At 39.7% G+C, this 27,521-nt stretch overlaps 1 protein-coding gene across 38 annotated transcripts in view; it reads left to right on the top strand.

Moving 5' to 3' along the window:
• The window catches only part of camk2b1 (calcium/calmodulin-dependent protein kinase (CaM kinase) II beta 1), a 73,928-nt gene that overhangs the window by 15,378 nt on the left and 31,029 nt on the right, over positions 1 to 27,521 (top strand). For 30 of the 38 annotated variants that reach the window (XM_026186711.1, XM_026186708.1, XM_026186692.1 and 27 more), the window contains exons 3-12: positions 1,705 to 1,764; positions 2,268 to 2,322; positions 2,760 to 2,825; positions 17,530 to 17,602; positions 20,683 to 20,785; positions 21,197 to 21,280; positions 21,447 to 21,541; positions 23,729 to 23,851; positions 24,059 to 24,142; positions 26,356 to 26,398. In XM_026186711.1, coding sequence (XP_026042496.1) covers positions 1,705 to 1,764; positions 2,268 to 2,322; positions 2,760 to 2,825; positions 17,530 to 17,602; positions 20,683 to 20,785; positions 21,197 to 21,280; positions 21,447 to 21,541; positions 23,729 to 23,851; positions 24,059 to 24,142; positions 26,356 to 26,398 — 786 coding nt within the window. Of the gene's footprint in view, positions 1 to 1,704; positions 1,765 to 2,267; positions 2,323 to 2,759; positions 2,826 to 10,963; positions 11,037 to 17,529; positions 17,603 to 20,682; positions 20,786 to 21,196; positions 21,281 to 21,446; positions 21,542 to 23,728; positions 23,852 to 24,058; positions 24,143 to 26,355; positions 26,399 to 27,521 lie in introns of those variants that run through there. The other 8 variants (XM_026186706.1, XM_026186701.1, XM_026186683.1 and 5 more) reach the window with 2 other exon arrangements.

Raw genomic sequence — 27,521 nt, 5'->3', positions numbered from 1 at the left:
CTGGCTTAGAGTCAGAGATTTTGGTCTGTGTTGACATGTCAGCATCACACATTTCCAGCAGATATTTTCATCTGAGCATCCACGATTGAACTCTGCTGTTCCACCCATCGACGTAACTTTGTACTGAACATAGGACGGGTCAAGATCTCTGTCTAAATAAATAAATACATCTGGATAAAGATGATTAAACATGCAACTATTTTGCTGGTAATACCTGAAAAGAGTAAAGAAAATCAAGAGCCTATTTATGCAAGATCATTCACAATTTTATTGGGGGGGTTATATTGGTTGGGTCTGATTATTGGGGGGTCATAACCCTCTAACCCCCCTGGAAATTACGCCCCTGGTTCCACCACAACCCAAAGATGCACTATTGGATTGATTCAGTTCAGGTGAAGGAAACCACCAGACATGATTTCAGCTTTGTGACACTGTATTTTATCCTTAAAGTAGCCATCAGAAGATGTGTAGATAGCGGTCATAAAAGAATAAACATGGTCAGCAGCAGTAGTTGGTATGCTCTGGTGTCAAAATGCTGCTCAGCCAGTACTGAAGCTCAGAAAATATCCCTATAAAATAATTCCCACATCATTTCTTTATTGATATAACACATCCACTGTGGAACCACTGTTTCATGTTGTTTGCACCAAATGTTGCACAGACACACCAGGCAACAAATTTTAGTCTCAAAGTAGTTTTCTTTGCAAACAGGAACGGCAGGCAGTGTGGTCTTCTGCTCCTTCCTGCATTCAGAGATGCTCTTCTGCATATCTTGGTTGTAATAAGTGGTTATTTGAATTACTATTCTCTTCCTTCTGGGTGGAAGAATTATGGCTATGCTCCTTTGAAGTCTGGGAGTAACAGGGTATCTTCTCCTAGTGAACCGCTGCTCATTTTCTCTTTACGGGACCAGTCTTTGTAAACCCCAGAGTTGGTTGTGTGGGAAAATCCCAGTAGATCACAAGTTTCTGAAATATTCAAAGTTCAAAGCCACTTAAACATAATATATTAAATTTATGTTGCATTATGGAGAAAAATGTAACACACACACAAAAATTCAGCAACATTATTTAAATTCAGTTTGGTGTTTTATAATTTGAACAACTTGTATTTTTGCTAAATATTCATGCTCAGTTTTTACATAGACTCTTGAATTCATGGACACGAAAAATGCTTTGTATGGATGGATATTTATTTGATCTTTTTGACCTTTTTTTTTCATTTTTCATTCATTTTTATTTATTTATTTATTTTTTGTGCAGTTTTATGTTTAAGGAAATATTGTTTTTCTTGTGCTCTAAATGACCAGAAAACAGTTATGTTGTCAGTCACCAATACAGAAACTTGCTGAATCTTGTGGGCCTTAGTGAAGATCACCCATTAAACTATGGAGTAAAACAAGAATGTGTTTGTTTGTTTTTTTTAAATTATCGTATGTAGCACTGGAATCCACCTTGAGCCTTCTTAGTTTAAAACTTGGAAGAACAACACGCCTTATTATGTTTCACTTTTTCCATATTTTACACCCACTGGGTTCCTTTGCGTTCTCTTCGTCCTTTGTGACATGAAACCATTTTCTAAACTGTTTTTGACACATTTGACTTTATCGTCCTAAAAAGCCTTCTACAATATAGATATAACATATTTATAACCCAAGTTTAACAATAACTCTGACATACCTCTCTCTCTTTTGTTGCGCCTCAGATCACCAGAAGCTGGAGCGAGAGGCTCGTATTTGTCGTCTGTTGAAACACCCCAACATCGGTGAGGACACGCTTTTCTTATTTTCAACCCACTGAAAATAATTTGAAAATAATTTAAATGAGTTTGAATCCATTTAAAAGTAAAGACCAGTTTAGATTTGATTAACAGTCTTTTATTCCTGATACAGAACAATTTCTTTTTTTTGCCAAAACACACACTTAACATTTTTTATTAAAAGATCCAATAGAAGTATATAGTTTTATTCATTTGTTGTTTAAACCGAGCCCTGTATTGCCAGAAGCTCCTACCCTATTGTAAACACATATGACGTAAGACTCAATTATTTCGACTCCCTGTGGTTTCTACCCCACGCGCACTCTCACTATCTCTTTATCTCACCTTTTTCCTTTTTTAAAAAAAAACAACCAAAAACTTAAAATGCAGCAGTCATCCCCAGTGTTTTTCAGAAACTCTTTGAATAACCATCATAGCTTGAATGCTCCAGCTACACAGAGCCCAGGTATCACTTTATCTCTCTCAATCTCTCTTTTTTTCTCTCGCAGTTCGTCTTCATGACAGTATATCAGAGGAGGGCTTCCACTACCTCCTGTTTGACTTGTAAGTCATCGTCATCGTCGTCATCCTCTCCTCTCTGCTCCTCCTCATCCCTTTTCATCTTCTGCCCCCCTTTTCTTTTAGCTGCTGCCTCTCAGTTTTCCCAGCTCTTCCATATACATATACAATTGCATAACTCTCTCTTATATTTGCCCCACCACCACTGCCACTATCACCACCCACGCTATCCACATCTATCTCTCAGCAATTCCCTCTAGTTTCCATGGTAACGGTGTGGGAAGGGGGGATGAAGTGTAGGAGGATTGGGGGGGAAGGGGGGAGCTGTAGAAAATAAGAACTGAAGTAGGAATCCTTGATTTGAAGCATTTATAACCACACACCACCATCACTACCTTCTCCTTCCACTCCAACCATTCCAGCTTTCCTAAATAAATGTGTGTGTGTCTGTGTGTGTGTGTGTGTGTTGTCTGCTTTTACAGGGTGACCGGAGGTGAACTATTTGAGGACATCGTAGCCAGAGAGTATTACAGTGAGGCCGATGCCAGGTAGGAGCGCAGCCTTCACTCCTGTATGTGGGGCTTCTCTTTGCCCTTAAATGGTCTTTGTCCTCTGTTGTCTTCTTGTCTGTTTTTTTTTTTTCTTTGATTGTACATGTTCTTCCTCTTCTTTTGTGACTCTGCTCTACTCTTCCTTCCCCTCTTCGTCTCACTGTCCTCTCCTCTTACTACTTGCTCTGTGTTGTCTTATCTTGTCCCCTGTTTTCTGCCCCTTACACTGCATGTGTTGCTGTTCACTTCTGTTCTTTCTCTGTATTTTACTGTCTTCTTTTGTATCTTCTTGCCTTTTCTATTCTGTTAGTGGTCTTCCTTCCACTTCCTGTTTTCATTGCTATACTACTACCACCGCCACTTTCTTTGTTCTTTTCATCTTTATCCCCCCTTTGTTTGTTATATTTCTCCTCTGTCCTTTGCCTCTTCCTTTACATCAGAGTACTTCACCTCTCACACTGACACAGGACTACCTTTAAGACCAGACTGAGGTTTGACCACTATAGGTTTTCAGTACCAAATCACACACAGTAAATTGTGGTGACTAAGATACTTGTATTTTTGTCACCTATGGTTAGGGTCGAAGTTGCAAACACATGCATAACGCAAGATATGTGTTAAGATGTTTATATAACTACAAAATATCTGCGCAATAACAATAACTGTTGTTGCATTGATATAACATCCTTAAAAACACAGTTTACCAAGTTTTTGGATGAAAAAGCAAAACATTCTTTTGTTTTCTTTTGCTTCTTTCTTCTGTGAACTTGTTATTATGGAGCTGATTTTTCTGCTAAGTGGCTTAAAGTCGGACCCAGACGTGCTCAGCAAAATCCTAAATCAGTACTAAAGCATACAGAGAGCAGGTGGACACAAACCAGCTATGGGTTTAGACACTTGCCACAGGACGGTTAAACCGTGATGTCGTTTGTATTGGAGTTCTGTCTCTGTTTAGTTACAGCTGTTTGTTACAGCCATACATTAAACTCCAGCTGACAACACAGCCATCAAACATGACATGATGCATGTTTGACATCAAAGTTTAGAAAAACATTTCATTTGCCTTTTAAAGGTGATCAGTCGGCACAGAATAGAGAAGTGGCTTAATTTGGGACTCACTCGAAGTCATCTTTAACCTATTCAGGTCTATGCAAACAAAATCTAGGCAGTTTTTTTTATTGCATTTCATATTATTTTAACATAAATGTATAAATCTTAATGTCTTTCAAAACATTTTCTTAAATTAAATCAAAAGCCGTCTGTGTGAGTAACCTCTCAAAATGCACCATCGAGTCTTATAAGGAAAACAGGGAAAAAAAATGAAGCCAGAAAAAAGTGGTGTTTGTTGTAAACCTACAAATGGGCTGCAAAGCGTAAAACGTGTCACAGCAAGAAGCTCTCGGCACAAGTGTTTTGATGAATACGTCGTTCGATTTTTTGTTCTCAAAAAGAAAATAAATAATTTCACTTGAAGTGCAGCGTGTGGTGCTAAAATAGCCTCAAAAGCAGTAATTATTTTCTGGCACAGGAAAATAGAAACCCCAAGATAATGACAGCCTTTGCTACAAAGAACATAAAACTGCATTGTATCTCTCACATAATAGGTTGCTGGTGTTTGTAACTATGTGTAGAACTCTAATTGGTCAAACCTCAGGTATGCTTCTTTCAATGATTCAAATAGCTTAGCTGGTGTGGATCTTCAGGGTACACCTTTACACTCTTATGTTGCTCATTCATGTTCCTCACATGCTTTTCCTTTAAACACTGAGAAATATGAAAACAAGAATATAAGCATGACCCTGTCCACCTCGTGCGTGTGCGCGTCCTACCTACTTTCTTGCTTTTCTCTTTCTTTCTCTTTTGCTTCCGTCCCCCACTTTACTTTCTTTTTCACCCCCCCCTCCCCCTTCCCCCACAGCCACCCATGCCGTTTTATATCTCACACCCACCACTCATGCTGACTCATCGACACACATACACACAGTTTGCTTTTTAACCAATGGCGGAAGAGGAAATGGAGTGGGGGGGTGGACAGACAATAGGCTGAGAGAAGAGTGAGAGAGATGCTTGAAACTGACAGTTGTGATGTGGGTGTTAGTCCATTCAGCAACATTAAAAGCAGAACTGAATAGTCTGCTGTTGTAGAAAATCACACCAGTTTGGCACAGTAAATGGCCAATTTCAGCCCAAGTCTCCACTCAGAGTTTGACTTAGTTTGTTTAAAGTGCTTTTACTCTTTAGCATCGACTGTGTAACTGATGGAAAAGGCTAACTTTTATTTTCTGAGGTTTCTTCGAGTTAACGAGGATGGTGAGGGTTCAGGTAATCATGAAACTTTGTTTCTTTGATATCCTTGGGTAAAACATCCCCGACCAGTGAGCTGTTTACACACTTTACTGTCATTGTTTGATTTGTAAGTCAGGAATCATCATCATCAAGTTCAGTAACTCTTGTTAATATTTTCCATTAAAGTAAGCTGCACTGTTCTTCCCTGACACCATATATCTCAATCTATATGTCAGTTAAACCACAGTAATCATGTTATTTTTAATCACGCTATGCTCCATCAACAGGTAAATCAACCCTGATATGGCCTGGTCCTTACGGTCATTAATTTTAGCACTGGGTCCAAGATTAGCTCATAAGATGGACTGGATATGCATTGTCGTCTTTGTGGGTGAATTGTTTTGTTTTTCAGGAAAACATTCATATAGATGTCAGCTGCTAATGTCAGCAGTTACAACAGGTGGCTAAGAGGCACTTATATCACTCACAGCAGAAAGGTCATAACCCACAGTGCTCTGTAATTTGTTCACTTTAATGCAAATGTACCCACTCACAAGTCTAAAATATAAGAGATTTTTTTAAAATCTTTATCTCAAGAAACGATTTATGCTTCCAAAAAACGTAAATGTGGTTTCGCTGTTTCAAATGCATCTAAGATTCTCTGCTTTTCAGAAACTTACAGTACGATAGAAATTGTATGAAAAGGCAAACACCTTACTTACTGTCATTACGATGGTCATATATATAAAGCAATACAGATATCCTATAAATATCCATGCAGGCACTTCCTGACTTTTTTGTTGGTGCTTATCAAATAAAATTGATAAAGGGGATGGAAACAGTATTTGCAGTGAAATAGAACGAACACACAAGACGGCAAATCCAAGAACTAACTTGTTAAGATGGCATATTGAATTATTATCAGATAATAACGATAACATACATACTCATGCGGATTACAAGTGAATTAAAAGTATACATAATTACTGCCTTCTGCCTTTTTAGTGGTTTTCTTTACTCAGTTACACAGAATTTGTGATGAATATCTTGTCTCATCACAGAATCATTTTATATCGCGATACCACTCAAACCGTAATAGTATCATCTTGTGAGATTTTCTGATTCTCACGCATACTATAATTTATGTAATGAGGGTGATAGCATATCCGAGACATACAGAGAGAGATCTGCTATATATAAATCTGACTTTCATTCACTAAATTACCATTTTGATGGTGTCAGAGAAAAGAATGATGAAATACTAGATGTAGCTCTGTCGTGATGGTGCTTCTAAATTCAACAGGGGTGATTTTTCTTTTTGTCATTCTGGATTAAATGTTGTCTTTCTACTGGGCATTTTCCATCAGAGGCTACTGTCTCATTTATTGCATACTGGCATCTCACTGCGTGTGTGATGCTTTTAAACTAATAAAACAAAATGCACTTTATTTATTTTAGTGGCCAAGTAAAGGCAGCTGAACTATACTTCCATAACAGGATATAAAGAAATGTTCTTGTATATGTTTTTGAATTTGTAATCTGTTTTGACAGCAGCGATGCAGTGGTTTACTCTTTATGTGTAGGCCGCCAGGCACCTGCTTTATCCTACAGTACACATAAACCCTACAGCATTTGCCACCCACCTTGCAACCCTTGAAATGTTCATTCCTTGCTCATGCACACATACACACACGGACTCACTTTCCTTTCCCCTCCTTTCTGAATGTCACTCATTCAGGCCAGTACCCCCCCTCCCCACCTCCCCCCTCCACCTACCACCCCCACCCCAGTCCTCCCCCCTCGCTCCCTTGGAGACCAGCAAGAAGTGGGACTTTAATTAGCTACGATAATTAGTCTCACAGACCCCAAACTGTGCAGCATAACACCTTGTCGCCCCCCGTCAGAATCGAGTTTCTCTTAAGCAGCGTTTGATTGGATCGAGGCCATCGTGCTTTATTTGATTACAAATAAAGCTGCATTCAGGAATATTTAGGGAGCAGGAGCTGTGGCACACAAACATTGTTGATTTATTAAGTTGTTTTACGGTTAAGGTTAGCAAACCATTTTCCCCACACACTTTCTGAAACATCTTAAAAGTAAAAAATATATAAGGTGTGGGTCATGGATTAATATATTTCCAGATGACAATGCCAGGATTCTTTGGTCTTAGGTTGTGAGAGTGGTTTACAGAGCATGAGGCATCATTTTTATACATGGATTGGCCACCAAAGAGCCCAGACCTTAACTTCTATTGAGAATCTTCTGGATGTGCTGAAGTAGATTTTAGGGGCTTAGTAAAAAAAATAACACAACTCTGCATGGAAATCAATATTAAAAAAGCTTAAAAGTAGTGCAGTGAAATGTTGTTGTTTTTTCTTTTCTTTTGACCAGGCAGATTATGTGAGCTTTTTATACCAGCCAGCAGTTTAGTGAAACTCTCCGTGGAGTGAAATCTGATGCACATGCTCAGACTGTGCAGCCTGAGATTAAGAGATTCAGTTTAGTGTTTAATCTAGATTTGTTCCTGTCATAAGAAGGTAAGTTTAGTCCTGATTTGTAGATCAGCGTTGGACTACGCATCCTCACACCACCCCACAGCATTAGACATTAAATATATTGTGAACTTTGATTCTGTCTTGTCTTTAATATGCAAAACATTGCTCTGAGAATTTACTTTCTGCTTGGCTACAGTGATGCACTGCCATGAATGGTTTGCGCTTTAGTTTCCATGGTGAAGTATTTTGAAAGGTTGTTTTGTTTGTTCTTACTTGGTTTTTTTTTTCATCCTCATCTTTATGTAGCACAAAAAAACATGGCAGCCAATCTATTTTTTCTATGATCCTCTTTTAAAAAAAACATTTTAACCATGCTCACAAGAGAAAGCACGGTGTAGTTTGAAAGCATCTCAGGCATATGAGAGGTACAGAAGGTGCCCCACGCTTGACACATTCACTGATGCTGTATTTGATTTTCCTCCGAGTGTCACTTCAGCTTCCTGCAGAGAACAGTGGGACGTTATAGCTGAAAGTGCTGAGCAAGTCACATTTTTTTTGGCCAGTAAGATGAGCGTTGCACTCCCCCCCCCCTTTGCCCCGCCAGGAGTCCATAAACAATCACTCGGAATGACAAAATGGTTTTGGACAGTGAGATATTAGAGGCATGCACAAATGGATAAACAAAGGAGCAGCATGGAGACGCTCCCCTATTTCTAAATGCCATACTCAGTGGGTTTCTGTCAGGCCAAACACTGTGTCCACGCAGGCATGCAGTAAACTTTCAAATCACTGTCACTTTATATTAACTGACAGTCCAAACAGCAGCATCAGGAAGTGTGAAAAAGCAAATATAGAGCAGGTTATATTGAAGAGAAGAAGCCAGACGGTGTGGTGTTCTGTGCAGGTCTTCACCTCTTATCTGAGTAAGTCACAGGCATGTCCTTCCTGAAACAGTCAAACACAAATAGTTATCATAACCACTTAATGATAACTGTTAACTTTGTGACTCATAAAACATCTTTATCTGTGCTGTACACCCACCTATGCTTTTCTGCGGTGCTGCTGTTAAGTCCTTACTCTAGGGTGGATTTACTACATGTAGCGCCCTTTCTTGTTTCGTCAACCATTCAACTATCATGTATAGAATCTGGAAAACCTTTTAAAACATTTTTTTAACATTACATGGAAAACCAATACATGCTTTTAATAGATTATAATTATAAAAATATAATATTTTAATTTGTTTTAAATTCCCTTTGTCATTAAAATTACACTAACTGCTACTGCAAAGTAACTTTCCTTGATTGTTATGAATAAATATTATATGTTTACTTTGTTTACTTTTACTATCTGACTCTTTGTCAGATGGATTGTTCACAAGTTAAAGTACACTAACAAAAATATAACCGATTATTATTCAACAGACTCTGGCTGCATTATGCTCACTATATTATATATTTTCAGCTGTATATATCTGATTATCCCTCCAAACAAGACCAAAAACCACCTATTAGTGACGTGTCAACATCTTTTTGTCTTATCTAATTGGAGATTAAGTATCAGAATTTCAGGAGTGGGACCACACCTCCAAACACGCACCTTCTGGTTCTTATCTATATAGGTTCCCCCAGTTCTAAAAGCTGTTCATTCTCGTGTATGTGCCCCACCCTCCCTGACCTTTTCAATTCTTTAACTTCTTCACTTCTATTTAGTACATGGGGACCGGCCAGGCCTGGGAGCTGCTGCCACTCCCCTTCGAGGCCTTCCCCAAACTGCGGCTCAATTAATGTCCAAACCATTCACCTTTTACCTACTAAAATGCTGTCAAACCTAAAATGAGGACGTGGACCCAGCTAGTGAAATGCCTACAAAATGTTTTTATTTTACTGATTTTATTTTTAAGGAAAATACATTTTAAATAAATATTAATGTGTAAATCTGCAGGGTACCATCTAGTTTTTCTGTATTTAATATATCATAACATCTAACTCTTGATGTTGGGTGGCTCCAGGTGCCACACGAATGGAGTTTGGAAACCACTGACCTCCCGTTTAGTATGCTGCGGGTTAGAAATCATTTAACACAAGAGCTCAGGTCAGGAACTTGTGACTAGGGTTAAATTTTAAACAGTGCTGCACCGATCTTTGATGCTGATGATGGTCAGTTGGTTCATTTTGAAGTTCACTGCAGCAACGGTGCAATGCTGAGCCTGCAGCTTTTTTTTTTTTAAGTTACTCTTTAAGATTAGAAAAAAGCATTATATTACATCTTCTAAATGCCTTTACTTTACATACTCAGGTTTCTTTTTTGAAACGCATTAAATGTAATGGTAGGATTACCATGTGGCTGCAGATTGCTTCCAGGATCAGGAAATTAGTGCAGTCAGTAGGATTTACTATAACAGAAATATGCCTTTTGGTGTTGACGAGTATCAAATCATAAGGTGTGTGTGTGTGTGTGTGTGTGTGTGTGTGTGTGTGTGTGTGTGAGAGAGAGCGGGCATGCACATACGTACTGTATATCTCTGATTCTCTCTCTCAGGCCTCCCACTCATTAGACACTGTGTGGGTGTGGATCCTGCAGGCTGCCTGTCTCCTTGCGCCTGCTATTAGTCACATATTCTGCACATTAAACTCTCTCATTGCACTAAGCCTACATGCACACACATTAAAATACAAACGCACACACATTATAACGAGTTAGTTTCATGTGTCTCTCTGCAGTGCACACGCATGGTGATGTGTTTTCCTTTTAGTGATGGAAAAATAGCCTGACAACAGCCCACCAGTCTTCTATGATTCAGTTTCATCCTATACATAAGTGTTCCATTTCTCTTATGTATTATTATCATTTTCTTTCTCCTCTGCAGAACATTTTTATCTTCACTTTCAAAACCTGTCATCTTTTTTCGTTTCCTCCTCTCCTCTCCTTTCCTCTCCTCTGTCAGTGTTTGATGTGTTTTTTGTCTGCCAGGTTGTTCTGCTGTGGCTGCCCCTGTCTCTCATCATGTTTAAAGAAGCAAAACGAAACGTTTTTGTCTCCTCCACCTGCATTCACTCACCCATCCCTCTCCTTCCACCTCTGTCTGCATCAATCTCTCTTGCCTTCTCCTTTCTCCCTCCCACCTGTTACATGACCTCTCTTCCTCCTCCTAACCTGCCCTGTTCTCATCTTTCATTTTGTCTTTTCTCTGTCACTCATTTGGCATCCCTCTTTCTTCTCCTCCACTCCTTCTCTATCATTTCTCCACCTTCACCCCTCTCTATACATTCCTACGGTCCATCCATCTCCATCCATCCTTTCACTCCCCTCTCCACTCCCACCGTCCCTCCTCTCTCTGTTTTGTCTTCACAGTCACTGTATCCATCAGATTCTAGAAAGTGTCCATCACATTCACCAACATGACATAGTGCACAGGGACCTGAAGGTTAGTAAAAGTAGAGAAGCATCTGCATCCCTCACCCTCCTAACGTCCCCTTCCCCCCATCCTTTTGCTTGCTTCCTTCGTTTCTTTTCTCCTTCCTTCCTCCTCAATCTCGTCAGTTCGTGGTGTCGTTCCTGTCAGTTACTGGTCTGATGTCCGCCTGTCCGACTTGTCTCTTGGTATGCTGTTTACGTTTTGCTGTCTTATTGCGTCGTGTTTTAAATTTTAATTGGAGGACCCTGGCCTACCTCACTCACCCTCCCTGATCCATCAGCCCTCCCCTTTCTTTTCAACCTTTTTTTTTTTTTCTTTTTACAGCGCCCACATAACAAAAGCTCCTGTTGCACTGACTGACAGCCAGATCTGTTAATGAATGCACTTCAACAAATGTACACACAGTCACCTGCAGCAAGCACACAACTTTCTGCAGGTGCAATAAATATCCAGGCCATGAAACCATCAATTTCTCCCACCAGGCTCGTTAGGAAAAATCTACAGCTATATTTACTGTGTTCTTCATTGATTTTTTTTTTCTCTTTTTCTTCCTTCTTTATCTTCTCTTCCTTTAAAATGCCGACTTCTCTTGTATTGATCCCTGAATTTTCAGGACAGCCTCATTTAACCCCTTTATAGAGGTGTTACGGGATCTTAGGCTCGAAGACACACAGCAAAATAGGAGCCGAGATTATAAAACAAAGAATATTTTCCTTAATATTTTTGATTTTCTTATTATATATTCAATCTGTCTCTTTCTAACGTCACCGTAGACAGACTCAAAGTAGCTCTAATATAATAAAATGAAACCTTAGGATGCTGCTATAATATTACTCATATGATAATATTAAAACATCAGAGATATCACAAATTAAACCCACTTAAGCAAACTCATTTTAAACACAATTTCATTCTGATATGAAGTCTTAAAGGTGATTTCATAAACAAGTGTAGTGCCTTAAAAAAAGCTTTTATTCTAGACCTTCAGCCGTACAGTACGATGCAGGAGTTATTATTATTAATATTACCGCTCATTCAATCTCAGGTAATAGATATCAGTGCAGTATACTATGATATTTAGTCTAACAAGACATACATCGCTGTAGAATGAAACACTGAATTCATTGTATTTTAAAATGAGGATTTATGGTTATGCATCCGTGTCCATTTGCATAGTTCTCAGGCTATGCTGAGAGAAGGATTATGGGAATTCAAGAGTGTAAAGGCTCTGGAGACAGACTTGTATGGTCCTTCAGTAAGCCAACAGTGTGCCAAAGGTGTGCAATTCACTGCGTGGGTTGAATGGTGATTATTTGAAAATCTAAAGGAGGAATACTGAAGAGCTGACAAAGGCACGGTATGAACAAGAATAGTCCCATTACACTGCCTCTAAGTGGCTGTGAAAAATCTACAACTTGTAGATGTTGATCTATGAATCTCTGCAGGAAAAGACCAACAATCAGTGCAACAGTGCAGTGAGATCTCCACACGGTTGAGTCTACCTGTGGATATAAAAACAAAAAGGAAGAAAAGATGTTGTTTTCTTTGCTCTTTCCCTTGGACACCTGTTAGAGTCGCTGTCAAACATTGCCTTTTTGGGGGAGAGTTAGAGATTAGACTTTAAAAATGTAAACACTGCAACATTGAATGTTGGTGTTAAATGATAATATGTTAAGGAATTTATTAGCATTGCTGATGTTAAAGTAGTAGTGGCAATGGCAATGTGTATTGCTGCCTATAGACTGGAGCATTTAGGGTATCTGATTGCTGTTTTGAGCTCATGTTTCTCAGGTTTAGACAACAGTACAATACTGCACCTTTAATTCAAGGCACAGAAGCAAAAATAATTCTGACCAGCTTATAATTTATCAAACGCCTGCTTGAAAATGTACAATTTAAACCACAAGTGAAACATTGTTTTTGTTGTCACGTACTGTCATAGTAATGTTTTCTATCTAGAACCACAACACAAAAAAACAAGCACAAATTATTCCTGTCCTGTGGTGCATCTGCTGCTGTGATCTGTCGACCTAATTATTCACTTCCTCTTTGAAGAATATTGTAAATTGGACTAACTTGTTAGTTTGCAGCAGAACTACAAGCAAATGTGGCTTGTTAGAGCAGATTGTATTGCTTATCCACAAAGTGTACAGAAAGCCATATGTGTTGTCTTACAGTTAAACAAAGTTTGGCTGTGTTTGTTTCTGAATCCAGGATAATACTATATGCAAAAACTCCAACTTTATATTGATGTTAAATACAAATGCGTACACATATATTCTGTTTGATGCACAAGGATGGCTTGACGAAAGAAGACCTGTTCTCAATTCCAAGTTGTAACATACTAACACTTGCTCAGGACCTGTAGGTATCATATAGCATGCTGGTTACTCGCGTACAGTCATTTTACAAAGTGCAGGGCAGTGCTATTGAGCCAGTAGTCTGTAGTGCTCTGCTTCTGTTGTCACTGCGAGTAACATAAAAACAAAAGAAATGCAAATGGGAGAAGTTTGCTTTAAAACACGTACTTAACACTATGAAAGGGTGTATTTTTGCCCAGTAAAATACCCAATAAACACTTGTGATTTGTACCATCTGGCACACCACCTACCTCTCAAAGCGAACTTTTGTAGTTTTCATTGTTGCTTCACTCTAAAAATGACGCTAAAGGGGTTTCCCTTGTAGTAGGAGTCTGTATATGATGTTTCAATGACCTGAAATAAATGCTGCAGAATGCCTGCAAAAATTGGGCATGACTTGCATGACATGACCACTCCTAACAATACCCAATTCAGGAGTGCTTGGGTTCATGTGGTTTTGCTTACTGGACGCTCAAACACACATACAGACAAGTAAGAGAGCTCAACAGCTGACAAAAGTGTCGGAGGAAGCTTGAAATGTGCATATGCACACAGTCTCTCATTTTGAATTGCTTACATACCAACATATTTATCCATGAACATGAATACAAAAGAGCACAGACACATTTCATGGAGAGAAGTTGTTTTAGCCTTGACCGCACGTTTACAGCCACATGCTGGTGTGACCTGCCTAGTATTTATTCACTGGGAGACCTTTAGAAACAAGACACAGGATTCTAATTTATAGCCCTGAACTTTACAGTCTTGCCAGTCCATCGCTCTCTCTTTCTCTCTCTGTTTCTGTCTCTCCCTGTCTCTTATTTCTCTCATGTTATAATATTTCACAGACTGGCCCGACTCGTGCTTTATTGCACTCTATGGCTGTAATTCAGCCTTCGAGGTTTAACATGACTGCAGTATCAAAACATCTCCCTCATTACAGCTCAGTTTCTGATAGTTGAAATCTTCAGCTGCTGCTATACTGATTTTTTTTTCTTTCATTGTTTATTTGCAAGAACTTACTGAAAATTTAATTTGCCTACCTGTGCAAGTACGCTTTCACACTGTTGCACTGTTTACAGCATCTGGGATTGAATAAAACATCAGATAGCATTTTAAAAAATACTTGACTTGGTTCCGACTTCTCTTACACATATCCGGTTTCCAGGATTTTAACCGTATAAATAATGGAGACTTAAAGGCTGCACGCAAGAAATAATCCATCCGGCTGTGGTTACTAAAGGAGTTTGTGTAACGGAAAATCCCACAAACACGATAATGATGATGCTTGTGGTCTTCAGTTCAGTTTTTTTTTTTAATGCAACTAACTTCAAAATAAATGCCATCTGTAAGCTATTTTTTAAATGTTTGGTACATCTCGCACCAGTCAAAATTAATTCTTGAGGATGACCTTGAGAGTAGTGGAGAGAAAAATCCAGGATGTGTGACAAATTATTTGTTGATTAATTGCCAAGCCATTAGAACATACTGTCCTCAAACTAACGAAATAAAAAATGTTTAGAAAGAAAAATGAGGCCAGCTAATTTCTGTCTGACTTTTCAACAAGCATCATTTCTTAACCCTTGGCAAGTAAATTCCCTTTGTGAAGCTTTGAGCTTCTCTGTGCTGAGAAATTAATAATTCATGCTTTTTCCGACTTTTGAATGCTTTGAAATATAGGAAAGGTATTTTCTTCTCATAATGTATTTATTACTCTGTATTATCGACAAGGATCAAGTGGGTTTTTTTTCCAATGAAGGGAGTTCATTTTCACCTTCTGACTGGCTGCGCAGTGGTAAAAAAAAGGTGCAAAAGCATTTTCATAGTCGCTTTAACGATGCCACAGAAAATATGCTTTAGTTTCATTTCCCAAGTATTAGTGGTGAGAACAAGTGAGCCCAACTTTTCAATATTTCCACTGCCTTCACACTGAAAACAAGCCTGGTTTCAAATGTAAGCAGCTGCTTAGTAGGACGTGACACAGGTGAGGTGGTGAAATATAACTCAGGGTTAAATGAATCAGTGACGTTGAAATGCCATACTGCTTTGGAAAGATATCTCTGTCTTACTTGTTTTTCTTTTTTCTCATTTTGCAAGAACTGTCAGACAATAGAAATGAAACTTTCTTATTAGAAAATAATCCCCCCGCTAGTTTTAATGCTTTTCAATAATGACTCAATTTTTTTCATTTTGAATGAGAAATCAGGGTTGTTAGTAGAGACAAAAGCCCTTTCCCTTTGCACCCTCAAATACTGGTAACTGAATCTAGTAGATGTTGCATTACATTTCTAATAATACCATTATTTTTTTTTTTTATAATAGTAAACCTGGAATTTTGTTTCTCTCCTCAAAAGAATTTCTGTTTAAAAATAAATAAACAAATGAAAGGTGGAAAAACGTTGTCAGTGCACAGGAAGCATATATGCACGGTCACAGCAAAACATTTCCAACAGTACATTTGTGAGTGTGTATTACTGCGGCTCTGCATTAATTCACACCTCACCCTGCTGAGGAATATCATCTAATTTCTGCATACACTCACACCTCGATCGCCCCTCAGCGTCCCTTGTACAGTTTTTGGCTTTATTTTTAGTGTCTGGAGGCTTGCTGACACCAGAATGACTACTCTTGTCAGCATAGGCCAGCTAGACTGGCAGTAGACATGGCATTGATCCCAGACACATCTTGTTATTAATTGCACAATGACTCACTCCTTCCCTTACCTCCTTCATCAACGCTTTCTGTAGCCCCCCTTGGCCAGCCATTTCCTCACACCCCTCTTTCATCACTCAAAGCCTGCTGGCTAGTTCATGGAGGGAGGTGGGGTATTGAGAATCCGCCCTTAGCCAACAGTAAATGTGTTTCTTAGATTGGGTTGTCATCTACCAAGAATAGACCACCTAAGACAAAGATCATAGGCTGTATCCATTGGTTATTTGCAGATTAAACTGACTCAAAGGAGTCTTCTGTTGCATACCTCTGACCTTGCAGTCCACAGAGTCAAACTCATGGCTACAGCCAGCCCCCAAAAACTTCACTAATGAAGGTCAATGATGACGTCTGATATGCTGGAAGGTGTTTGTTTCACAGCCACAGTCGCCACCTAAAACTTAGGTCACCTTTTAAGTGAGAAGCTCACCAGAGATGAGCAAGCCTGAGCAATCCATTTTTTAGTCTTGCAGTCTAAGAAATTAATGTTATAGTAGGTATTATGCCGGGTTCAGCCTATATGATATCAGCCTAGTTATGGCCACAGCACAGGGGCGTCAGTTTGGGTAAAGCGTGAAAAGGGTTGATTATTCAGCAAGACCTGACTGATAGTCAGTCAGTCATTTTGTCTTGTGTAGTGTGTCATAATGGACAAAAAACATTCTTGCATCTGGACACTAGGTTGGTATATGTGTTATGATTGGACATGATGTGATCATGTGACCAGCAACATGTAATTTAAGAAGCTGTTATTGTCTGATGAAGAGCAGGAGTGGTAGATATCATCAGACATTAAAAAAGACTAAATTGGAGTCTTGCAGCATGCATGCTGTTTTTATGGACACTTCAAGATGTCCACTTTTAACTTCTGTGATGTTGACCAAAAGTAGCACAGAGAGATCCACCAGCCATTAAACCATTTATTTATTTATTTCCCAGCTGTGTGTAGCTACACCTGTAAACATCACAAAATGAAAGAGGAAGTGGAATAATGCCAGCTGGCCACTATCACATACACTGTGGCAGTGGTTGCCATTGTCGGTTTACATTCTTTGCTTGGAAATAGCCAGCTCCTCCTTCCTGATGACATCATGCGCAATTTGTAAGAGAGCCAGCATGATCGATAGTGGAGCAGTCTACGGTGTCTCTCGGTCAAACAGATGCAAGACTTTATAATCACCTCAAACAATCACAAATATTGTGTAGTCTGAGCTCGGCATCACATTTGGATCCAGTGGAAATTTGCAAAACTGAACCCTGATTGGCCAGTAAAAGGTCAAAGCAACAGAAGAGCCCTTGCTACCTCTTTTCTAACCCTCTTACCTTCCATAACACCCCCACTCCTCACCTCACACCCTACTCCCTTGGCCTGTGCACGCGAGTGAAGCGCTGCTGAGACTAACATGAGCCCCCTCCTTGGTGTTTGCATGCAGTCATTGCATCCAGCAGATCCTGGAGGCGGTGCTTCACTGCCATCAAATGGGCGTGGTGCACCGGGACCTGAAGGTGAGTAATTAGGATCACCTTGCTGTCCCTTGAGAGTTATATATTCGTGTCGGGGGGGTTGTGGGTGTGTTATTTGTCTGGTCTGGTTTGTCTGATTTATTATTGACAGACTGTCTGTATTATTTGTTGATGTAATGTCGCTTGCAAAGCCTCCTGCCTTCTGATCTAACTGTAAAACATATAGTATTTACTCAGATTTAGGTAAAAGCTTTTGCCCCCAGTCAGCGCTCCAACAGCCCCTTTAGGCTTTGTGGTGATGACTGAGGGACTGTTAAATGCTTTTTCCAGCTTTTGTCTGGCTCTCTTCTGTCGTACGCAGCCTCCAGCTCTCTGCAGTCACCTTCTTGTTGTATAAACATGACTTTCCCTGGTGTAAGAGGATTTTAGACATGCACGCAGGTCACTCCACCTGACCTGCGCCTTCTCTCTGTAACCTTTTTGGAGCAGGAATTTGTCATTTACACAGCTGTCCCATTTTTATTGATGGATCCATCTAAGTTCTACCAAGAGGATACTTAATCTGATCTCTGGTTCATTTACCAGATAGAGATGGATGTGAACTATTGATTATCAGGCACCCTGTGAGGTTTAGATTGACTTAAACGTGACAGCTCATTTTTTGTAAAGGCCCGTTAATTAACTTGTAGTGTTCTGAAGTTTGCCTGTGTTAGCTGACTGCCAGCTAGTTCAGTCCATTTTAGAGCTGGAAACAGTTAATGCATTTTCACATTGTTCTCACTGCTCTCAGGGATTTTTTTCTTTTCTCAAGATGCCTTTTAGTTTTCCAAAGCAACACCTTAAATATAAACCATGTGTGAATAAGCATCAGAATAGAAACAAGTCTTTTACCTGTTTGTATTTTGCATTTGCATGCCTTTATGTTGCATCTTGTTTTACGTGATGCACCTCTGCTGTCCAGTAGACCTTTATGCAAATGTCAGGCATTCCAGTAAAGGCGTGTTGTGTTTATCAGAACTGTTGTGGCTCATGTCTTTATTTAGCTGACACACCTATCTGGTTTCACACCCGAGCGTTGGAGAGTGTTTCATGCAGTAGGTCATAGTGTGATGGCTGAGGACAGTCTGAGTCACAAGAACCCTCAAATTGGGAAAATGGGATACAGAAAATGTCGGCAACACACTGTGCACTTTCACGTGTGTGCCCCAAAAACCCATATCTATGTACAGACTGTAAAGCAGATGCTATATAGTGTTTTTGACATCTCAGAAATTAAATGTGTACTGATCCCAAGGCTATATGTCTATGTTGCTGGAAACCTCAGCAACAAAAGTAATGAAGGTAACAGGTCTTATAAGATGCATTAATTAAACTGTATCAAACTTAATTACTTGGGTATATAAGACATAACCTTGTTATTTTACTCTTGGATGACTGTTTTTTATGCTGCTAGTTTTTAAACCATCTATAAGATAAGGGTTTGCGTGTCTAGTGCAAAAAAAATCTGTACATATTAATCTCTTTAAGCATTTATGTCACTGTAAAATGAAATGGGAGCAATTTTCCTTCCACACCAGAGCAACATATTTGAAATGGTGTGCTTTCTTATTAGAGGTCTACATCCGTGCTGCTTTATCTAATGGCAGGAATGCCACAGCATCTCCAGATTCTCTACAGGCAAAGAAATAAAAGGGAGAAGAGAAAGCCTGGAATCATACCATTTAAAACACCCACTCATGACCTGCTCTTCAATACAGATTTTTCTGTCAGCTGTATTCTGTCCTTTTCTGCCCTCCTCAACCAAACCAGTTGCTAGTCATCTGTGTGCTGAGCTGTGTGTAGATGTCCAAGTGTATGTGTGCGCTGAAGAGATGGAAAAGGAAGCTGTGCCTCTGCCAAATGCTGATGGTGATTGCTGCTGTTATGTCTGAACGTTTGGCCTGCTTGTTTTGCATCACATTTATGCACCTTTTTGATGGAAGCGGATGCTTCATCGTGAATTCCGCCCACATCCGTTTTCATGGATTATCTTAGTGCTGCAGTGTTGGCAAGTTCTAACTCCCCATTTACAAAAGAGTAAAGCCTAACGAAGTGGTAGAGCCGGGAGAATGTGATGACACAAGGTAGGCTCAGAGCCTTCGGATTACTGCTTCACTCACTCAGTCGCTCTCTTTTACTTATGGCCTCAAAGACTGTGAAAGAACACTTTCAACAATCTGTGCTTCAAATACACAGTATGCCTCTAAACATATTAGGAGAGGGAACAGATAGAGGAAGGCAGAGGATGTGAAAACGCATGCTGCTGCATTGCAGGGGAGTCAGTGACAGAAATGCAGTCTAAATATATTGTCCTCATTCTCATAAAGTTTAGATTAGTGTTGCTGTCTACTATTTAAGGAAACAACTACAGCGACTAATTGGACGAGCAGAGTAACTTAACAGGTGGAGTTAAACGAACAGAGGGAAGGACTTAACTGTTTCTGTCTCAGATTCAGTGTACAGGTTGGTGCGCAAAGCCTAGTATTATCAAGCCTCTGGTTATCGGCTGAAATAACACAGTATGTCTATGGACGTCAATGGAAAAGTTACTGTATTTCCCACCAGAGTGCTTTATTTGACATTCAAGATTGTCAGTTGCTTTTACGTAGGCACTGATTAAGTGAGATTGAGAGAGATGTAGTGAGTGAAAGTGAAAAAGAACAGGGACCAGTGGGGATTGCAGCCCATTATTAGAGCCCTCCTCTGACAGAGAATAATGAGGCTGACTGTATTATCTGGGCCACAGAGATGGAGACTACAGGGCCACAGCTCATCACATGAGCCTGGGACTAAAAAACACTGAAAACCAACAGAGTCACTACAGAAATGCGGACTAACCTTTATTGTATAATTTCCATGCATGTTGTTGAAATAACATCTGTTTCTGTGTGTGCGTGTGTGTGTGTGGGCGTGCACGCACTGGAAAAAAGTGAGAAACTGTCCAAACTTTTGCATGCATGCTTAGCTATGTGCCTGCAACTCTTTCTCCCTACTAGGACAGTTTATTTGTTTTGTACCCAATCCTCCATTTCAAAGTCTTAATGCCAATGTTGTTGTTTTTTTTGTCCTCTTTCCCTCTTCAGCCAGAGAACCTGCTCCTGGCAAGCAAGTGTAAGAATGCTGCAGTGAAACTGGCCGACTTTGGCCTCGCCATTGAGGTGCAGGGGGATCAGCAGGCCTGGTTCGGTGGGTACAGTCACATCTGCATTTTAACCCATAAGCTATTGATGGGCTCACAGTGACCGCAGTGATAGAAACGTAGACTGGTAATGAAAGATAAATTTAGCTTCCAGTTCTGAAAAAGCCACTGAACAGAGGCATTTGCACAAGTCAGTCTGGCAATATCAAGATTAGTAGTGCTGATACACCCGTACTGATCAGTGAGTGTGTCTGTGGCATTTCTCAAGGAAGAGATTAGCCAGTGCTTCACAATCAACTCATCTTAAATCCTCAAGATTTCAGTCCTGTTTGGACCAATAGGTCATATCTTACTGAAGATTATGTTGCTTCCTATATAAGCTGATCCACAGATAGCACCAACACAGTCTATTGCCTTGAGCATGTCAATCAATTGTTTGGGGGGGGGTTTTTCTGCAGGATTTGCTGGCACACCGGGGTATCTGTCCCCTGAGGTTTTGAGGAAGGAGGCATATGGCAAACCTGTGGACATCTGGGCCTGTGGTGAGTTGTTCAGAGAAATATACACAAGGCACATATGGTATTTCCTAGATGATAAAAACTGAGAAACAAACTGTCTGAAATCCAGTTTCTAACAAAATGTGCATTTTGTGTGTTTGTGTGTGTGTCTGTGTACTTGTTTGTCCATGTGTTTTTGTGTGTGTCTCAGGGGTGATCCTCTACATCCTGCTGGTGGGCTACCCTCCTTTCTGGGACGAGGACCAGCACAAGCTGTACCAGCAGATCAAGGCTGGGGCTTATGATGTGAGTCTCCTCTCCCGCTCTCTCATTTCTCCCTTCCTGCTGTAATGCCCTCCCCTCCCCTCCCACTGCCCTCTTTCCTTTTTGGCTGCTATTACATAACTCAGTCACCTCATTCATATTTCAGGGGGTGCAAGGGAATGAGCCTCACCTTAGAACACATGGCATGGAGATCAGATTGAGCTCCATGTCAGACAGAGATAGTGAGAGAGAGAGAGAGAGTTTTCCTGAGTCTGGCAGTGATTCTGGGCTCATAGGACACAGTGTTTATGCCTAAACACAACGGGACCTGATGGGTTGAGAATTTCTTAACAAATTGCTTGGGGCTGTGTTGGACTGGCCTTTTGGTATCGTTAAACAACACATCCGCAGGGAGCCTGAGTGGCTGTAATGTTGGATGGACATCTACTGGCAACATCCTGAGGTCATGTGTGGTCAGGGAGCTGGGTTGTTTGTTAGTCCCTCTGTGTTTCTCTGCTCTGCAGATTTCCAACAAAGACATGTAAGCTATAAGTAAAGCTGCTATTTTAACACATCGGGGTGTGTTACATACAAAGTTGCATTTCAGAATTGTAATATATTCTAGATGCACTGCAAGGAGGGTAAGCCACAGAAGTTTCATTGCTGAACAGTCTGGATGTTCACAGTGCTGTGTTGAAGTATTTTAGTGGAAGGTTGACTGGAACAGAAAAGTTTGGATAGGAAAAGGTGCACAAGGATGACCGTAGCCTTGAGGATTTTCACGTAAAGTCAATTCCTCGAAAAAAGAGCTACAGCGGTCACATTTCTTATATCAAGTCTCTTCTGAACCAGAAGTATCTTACCTGGGTTAAAGAGAAGAAGAACCGGGCTGTTGCTCAGTCGTCTAAAGTCCTAATTTCAGATAAAAGTAAATTTAGCATTTTGTTTGAAAATCTTCCATCTGCTGACAAGCTTCATGGAGATGCTGGTTTTCTTATTCAGCAGGACCTGGCACCCCCCCTCAGTCCCAAAAGTATTAACATGACCAAGTTGTTACTGTGTTCAACTGGCCAGCCAACTGGTCTGACCTGAACCCCACAGAGAATCTCTGAAGATGAGGGGAAGGCTGCGATCAAAGCAGCCTTAGTAGTGCCACAGCCTGATTGCTTACATGCCTCGCCGCTTTTATTTATGGTAAAGGAGCTTGAACAAAGTCTTGAGTATATCAGTTAACTAATTAAATTGGACATTTTTGATTTTTTTTTTATCTTAATGAAATGTTTACTGGTGTTTACTGTGCTTTATTTTTTTTAATCTATTTTTATTTATTTACTTTTATTTACTTTTACTTATTTGTTTGTTTTACTGGTTTTCTGTTATTCACGACCTATAAACTGTAACCATCAGAATGGAAACAAAGAAGGGTTGAAATATTTCACTTTTTTATTGAGTGTCGTATTTATGGAAATTAGGTTTTTTTTTTTATTTAATAATGAAGAAACTGCACTTTTTCAGTATATTCAAATTTTTGAGCTACACATCTAAGCAGTACAGCAAACACACGTTCACTCTGTCAAACGAGAGAACGAACGTTGGTTCATCTACATGCATTAAATTTTGTAGTCACACTGTAAAAAAGCATGCCTGAAAATTAGAAGATTTGTACATGGTACAGGTGTAATACTTACAGAGACATAACATCAAAGAAAATAACTACATAAAGTCATGATAAAAGGCCAAGGCATAGTTAGATTTGCTATTTAAAATCTACTGACTGCAGCATAGATTTAGGAAGGATGTAAGATTGCCATAAACAGCTGGAAATGAGAAGGTAGTCAGAACCACTAAATGTTTAAAGAGGATGAGCCTGAGCTGAGGAGAGCAGCAGAAAGACAGCTTAGAACAGAGCAGGCATCAGTAACGGCACTTATTAAGACAGAAAGGGGAAGAAAAGAAGAAGCTGGGGTAGAGGTGGGTTGCAAAGCAGCCTACAGTGCTAAGGATATGGTAACTTAGAGAGCCAATTGGATAAATAGAGATAAACACAGATATGTGTTAATTTTCAGATGGTGATTATGAAGGATAATTTTGCTCCCCTTATGTGAGGTGTTTAGATGAAGATAGGCAGCAGGTGTAATATGAAAATATGTTTTAATCCATTTAAAGACTATCTAAGGACATTCTATATCCTCTCTGTGAATGTGAGATTTATGTTTTCTCTGCCTCTAGTTCCCATCCCCAGAGTGGGACACAGTCACCCCAGAGGCCAAAAACCTGATCAACCAGATGCTGACGATCAACCCAGCCAAGAGGATCACTGCTCAAGAGGCCCTCAAGCACCCATGGGTCTGCGTAAGTGTCCTCTGCTTGATAGACAAGCTGACAAAAGTTATTTGTACACATCTGGAGTACACTACTGGGTGCCTTAAATGTAAATCTAAAGAAGGCAGACAATGTTCTTTTTATCTTTTTCTTCTCCCTAAATATAATTCTGTATTTGTCACCCTCTTCCTCTACCCACCCCACTCCTCTTCTTCCGTCTCTTCTTCCTTTTCTCAGCAACGATCCACAGTGGCATCTATGATGCACAGACAGGAGACCGTGGAGTGCCTGAAGAAATTCAATGCCAGGAGGAAACTCAAGGTCTGTTCGCATACTCACCCTATTACACTTCTTCCCCTTCTGCTCTAATAAGCTCTCAGTCCTTCTGCTGCTGTCCTCACTCACTTTTATTACCCCATTACTTTAGGGTTCACCAAAGTGATTCAAGAAAACATAAGTGGGTTTAATTGGCCTGCAGTATAAAATATAGCATTTGCTTCATCTATATGATATTTACATATGCAAAGTCATTTCAAATTTAGATTCAGTGTTATGCATGGTTTCCCTTTTACACTGATTTATTGCTTAGATTTTGTGTGGACGTAACAGCTTAGCCATTGGAGCATGACACTGTTACCCTGCTGCTTTTGGCCACTCTTGGCATGGCTTAAATACCAGCACATGGCAAGCTGAAGTGCAGGTGGCTGCAGGCAAATGTTGCACCATTCAACTAACATGCCAACAGCGTCAAACAATTGTCTCAGGCTTTTCACATTTAAAGTCAAGTGGCAAGGTTAGATGTTTTGCTATATAGTGAACAGAAACTGCAAAACACAACAAAAAATATAAGAAAATCAAAGCATGCACAGTATGAAAAGAGGACAAAATGTGCAGACAATCAATCTGTGATTTAGTGCATTTAAATAAAAACGAACACAATAACAAATTTTAATTGAATAAATCCAATTCCAGGTTTATGCTAAAATTTAGCATACTATGATTAACTTATGGTCTTCTGGATACTTCCTAAAGCAGGGACATGTTTTATGTGTTAGTGGTCAATAGAAAAAATCTACAATAACCTTTCTGCACACTTAATTTTTGCCGTCTCAAGTCAAACCAATCTACTGTTTTTAGCTTTTAGAAACTCTAGTCCATGACAGGAGGCCAATTGCAAAGAGTTGATATCCATATTTAACAAGTCCACACAGGAAATAAGAAGGGAGGCCCAAAGCTGATGCATTTCAAGCTGAGAGTGGGTTTTAAATTGTGTGTCGAGCCAAAATTCAAAATTGACTTCTTTTTAGTGTGCATTGTCTGGTGAGAGGCTAAAAAACTGAGAGTGAGAGAGTGGAGAGCATCAAGAGGAGGGCTGTTTATTTTCAAGCTTTTTTGTGTGTACTTTGTTTTTTAAGTCTTTTTTTTCTAGATTTTACTCTAGTGTAGCTTTAATTTTTTGTAATATGTTGCATAAAATCATTTAGAGATGCAAAAATCTCCTAGACATTTACTGCCTGTTCTTTTCTCTTTAATTCTGAATTTGAGCTGGATGTTTCAGATGTGGACTTCATATCTATTTCTGACCTTTTAGACATTTGTTACTGCCACTCTATTCGCTCTGATTACAGGGAGCGAGAGATGTGTCATGTGTTATCTATTCTGATATTAGGCATATCATCATCCCATCGTCTGTTTGAAATTCCAAACCATTTTTGAAAAGTTTTCGCCTCCAGTTTGAGATGATTTCTCCAGAGAAAAAAAAGTGCTAAGACGAGCTGCTTTCCTCATTGTTCTTTGTTTTTTCTCTCTTCTGTTTTTTTGCTTGTCCTTTGTCTCCTGTCTTTGTATCTCACACATTTTTGTTTGACTAGGACAATACTGCAGAACATTTTCGTGTGCCAGGCTATTATACGGACTCACTTTGCAGTCATGCTGCATTTTATCAAGTAGTTTTTTTGCTGTTGATTTTCATAGCCTGGCCTTGTTGTCAGCGCTTTAGATGTGAGTAGGTCTGAGTGGGTTACATGTGCAGCTTGGTATTCTTTGTTATTGTGGAGGAAAGTTTTTTTTTTTTTTTCTCTCTCTATAATTTGAATCTTAATTTGGGGTTATATCTTTATTGGTGATGAATTACTGTGTGTATTTTACACTCCACATTTAAGAAATCATTTATAAATCAAACACGAATAGTGGCCTCTTTCAATTGACTTTTACCCCTCAGCTGTTAAAGACTAATGGGGTATTATTGTCACCCTGCTGGGCGGGTGGTGTAGACACCTAATTTTGAGAGACAGGAGGCTGAGGGGTAGCACTGAAAGCTTCCAGTGTGACTTTCACCTGCTGCAAATCAGGATTGTTCCAAATGAAGACAGTTTTATTGATTCAAGCGGCAAATATAACACTTTAATCACCTGAATGTTGGTTAAATGATGGCTGTGACCAATCAATTGATAGCAGAAGAGGGGAAAAATGGGTTTTAATTTCCATAAAAATACCAAAATCATTAAGTTTATGTCCTTTTGTTTTCTTCTCAGGGGGCCATTCTTACTACCATGCTGGTTTCTCGAAATTTCTCCGGTAAGTGCTTCTTGAATCCTCCATTTTTGTAAACCTACCATTCATATCTGTGAACCAACACCTGCCGGTATTAAAATTACTCCACCTAAGAACTTGACTTATCCTGTGTATTCACTATTGATCTCTGGTGCCTTCCACCACACATCTTTTCAGCCACAAACAAATTACTGTGTTTCCCACAGAATTACATTCTGTCTGTGAAAATATAGCCAGAGGATGGGGTGGGGGATCTGGTTAGGGTATGTAAGAAAAAGTAGGCTGTCCTAAAGTCTCTGTTTCAGATGCAAAGCTATTGTAGTAGAGCCTAGGAAGAAAATTGATTGGCAAAAAAAAACCCCTGTAAATTATGCTCTATATACAGTTTGTGACAATTAAATAAAGGACCGATAATTGGCTCGGTCTCCAGTAAATCACTCATTAAGTAGACTAACTCCACCTTAAACTGTATTTGGCGAGCGTAGCTGTAGTTTTGCTCTGCAGCACTGATGAACTGCAATGTAGTGGCACGTGAACTACTCTACTCACTTTGGGTTCTGGTTAGAGTGACCCTACATTAACAGCAGATCCCTGGAGTGGATATATGTCGGTGGAGTTGGAGTGTGTGTGGAGAAAAACCTCTGAAGAGGTAGCTTAACAATATCAAGGGCTGTCACATCAGTGACCTAGTCAGCCTGCCGGTATGGAAATATGAGACAGGCTAAAGCCATTAGTATCTGGTTAGCAATGACAAAACTTTTAAACTGTGAAAGGAAGTGTGAAAAGATTGTCCACTAGTAAATTGGCAGCTGGTGTCATTCTCCCGGACAGGTGAAAAAGAAAACACATTGCTAGTTGTTATTTTATGTCAGTGCAGCCCACTCGAGTAAGGTATTTCTGTGGGAAACTCAGTTTTTATTTCTTACAGTGAGAAAAGCAAAGCAGGTAAAATGAGGCTTTTGATGTTTAAAAAAATGGTGGCATGCACCTGGTAAGCACAGGTAAATGTAAATATTTAATGACAGACTCATTTGTCTCTTTTTCAAGAGTTATATTTTACATAAAGATTAAAGAGCATGCTTTCAGATTCACATTTCCATTTCATTTCGATGCAGCTTCAGTGTTTCCCTTGGTTTTCTTGTGTATG

This window comes from Astatotilapia calliptera, chromosome 12, assembly GCF_900246225.1.
Source record: "Astatotilapia calliptera chromosome 12, fAstCal1.2, whole genome shotgun sequence".
Taxonomy (NCBI): Eukaryota; Metazoa; Chordata; class Actinopteri; order Cichliformes; family Cichlidae; genus Astatotilapia; species Astatotilapia calliptera.
This window is presented reverse-complemented; position numbering and strand designations above follow the sequence as displayed.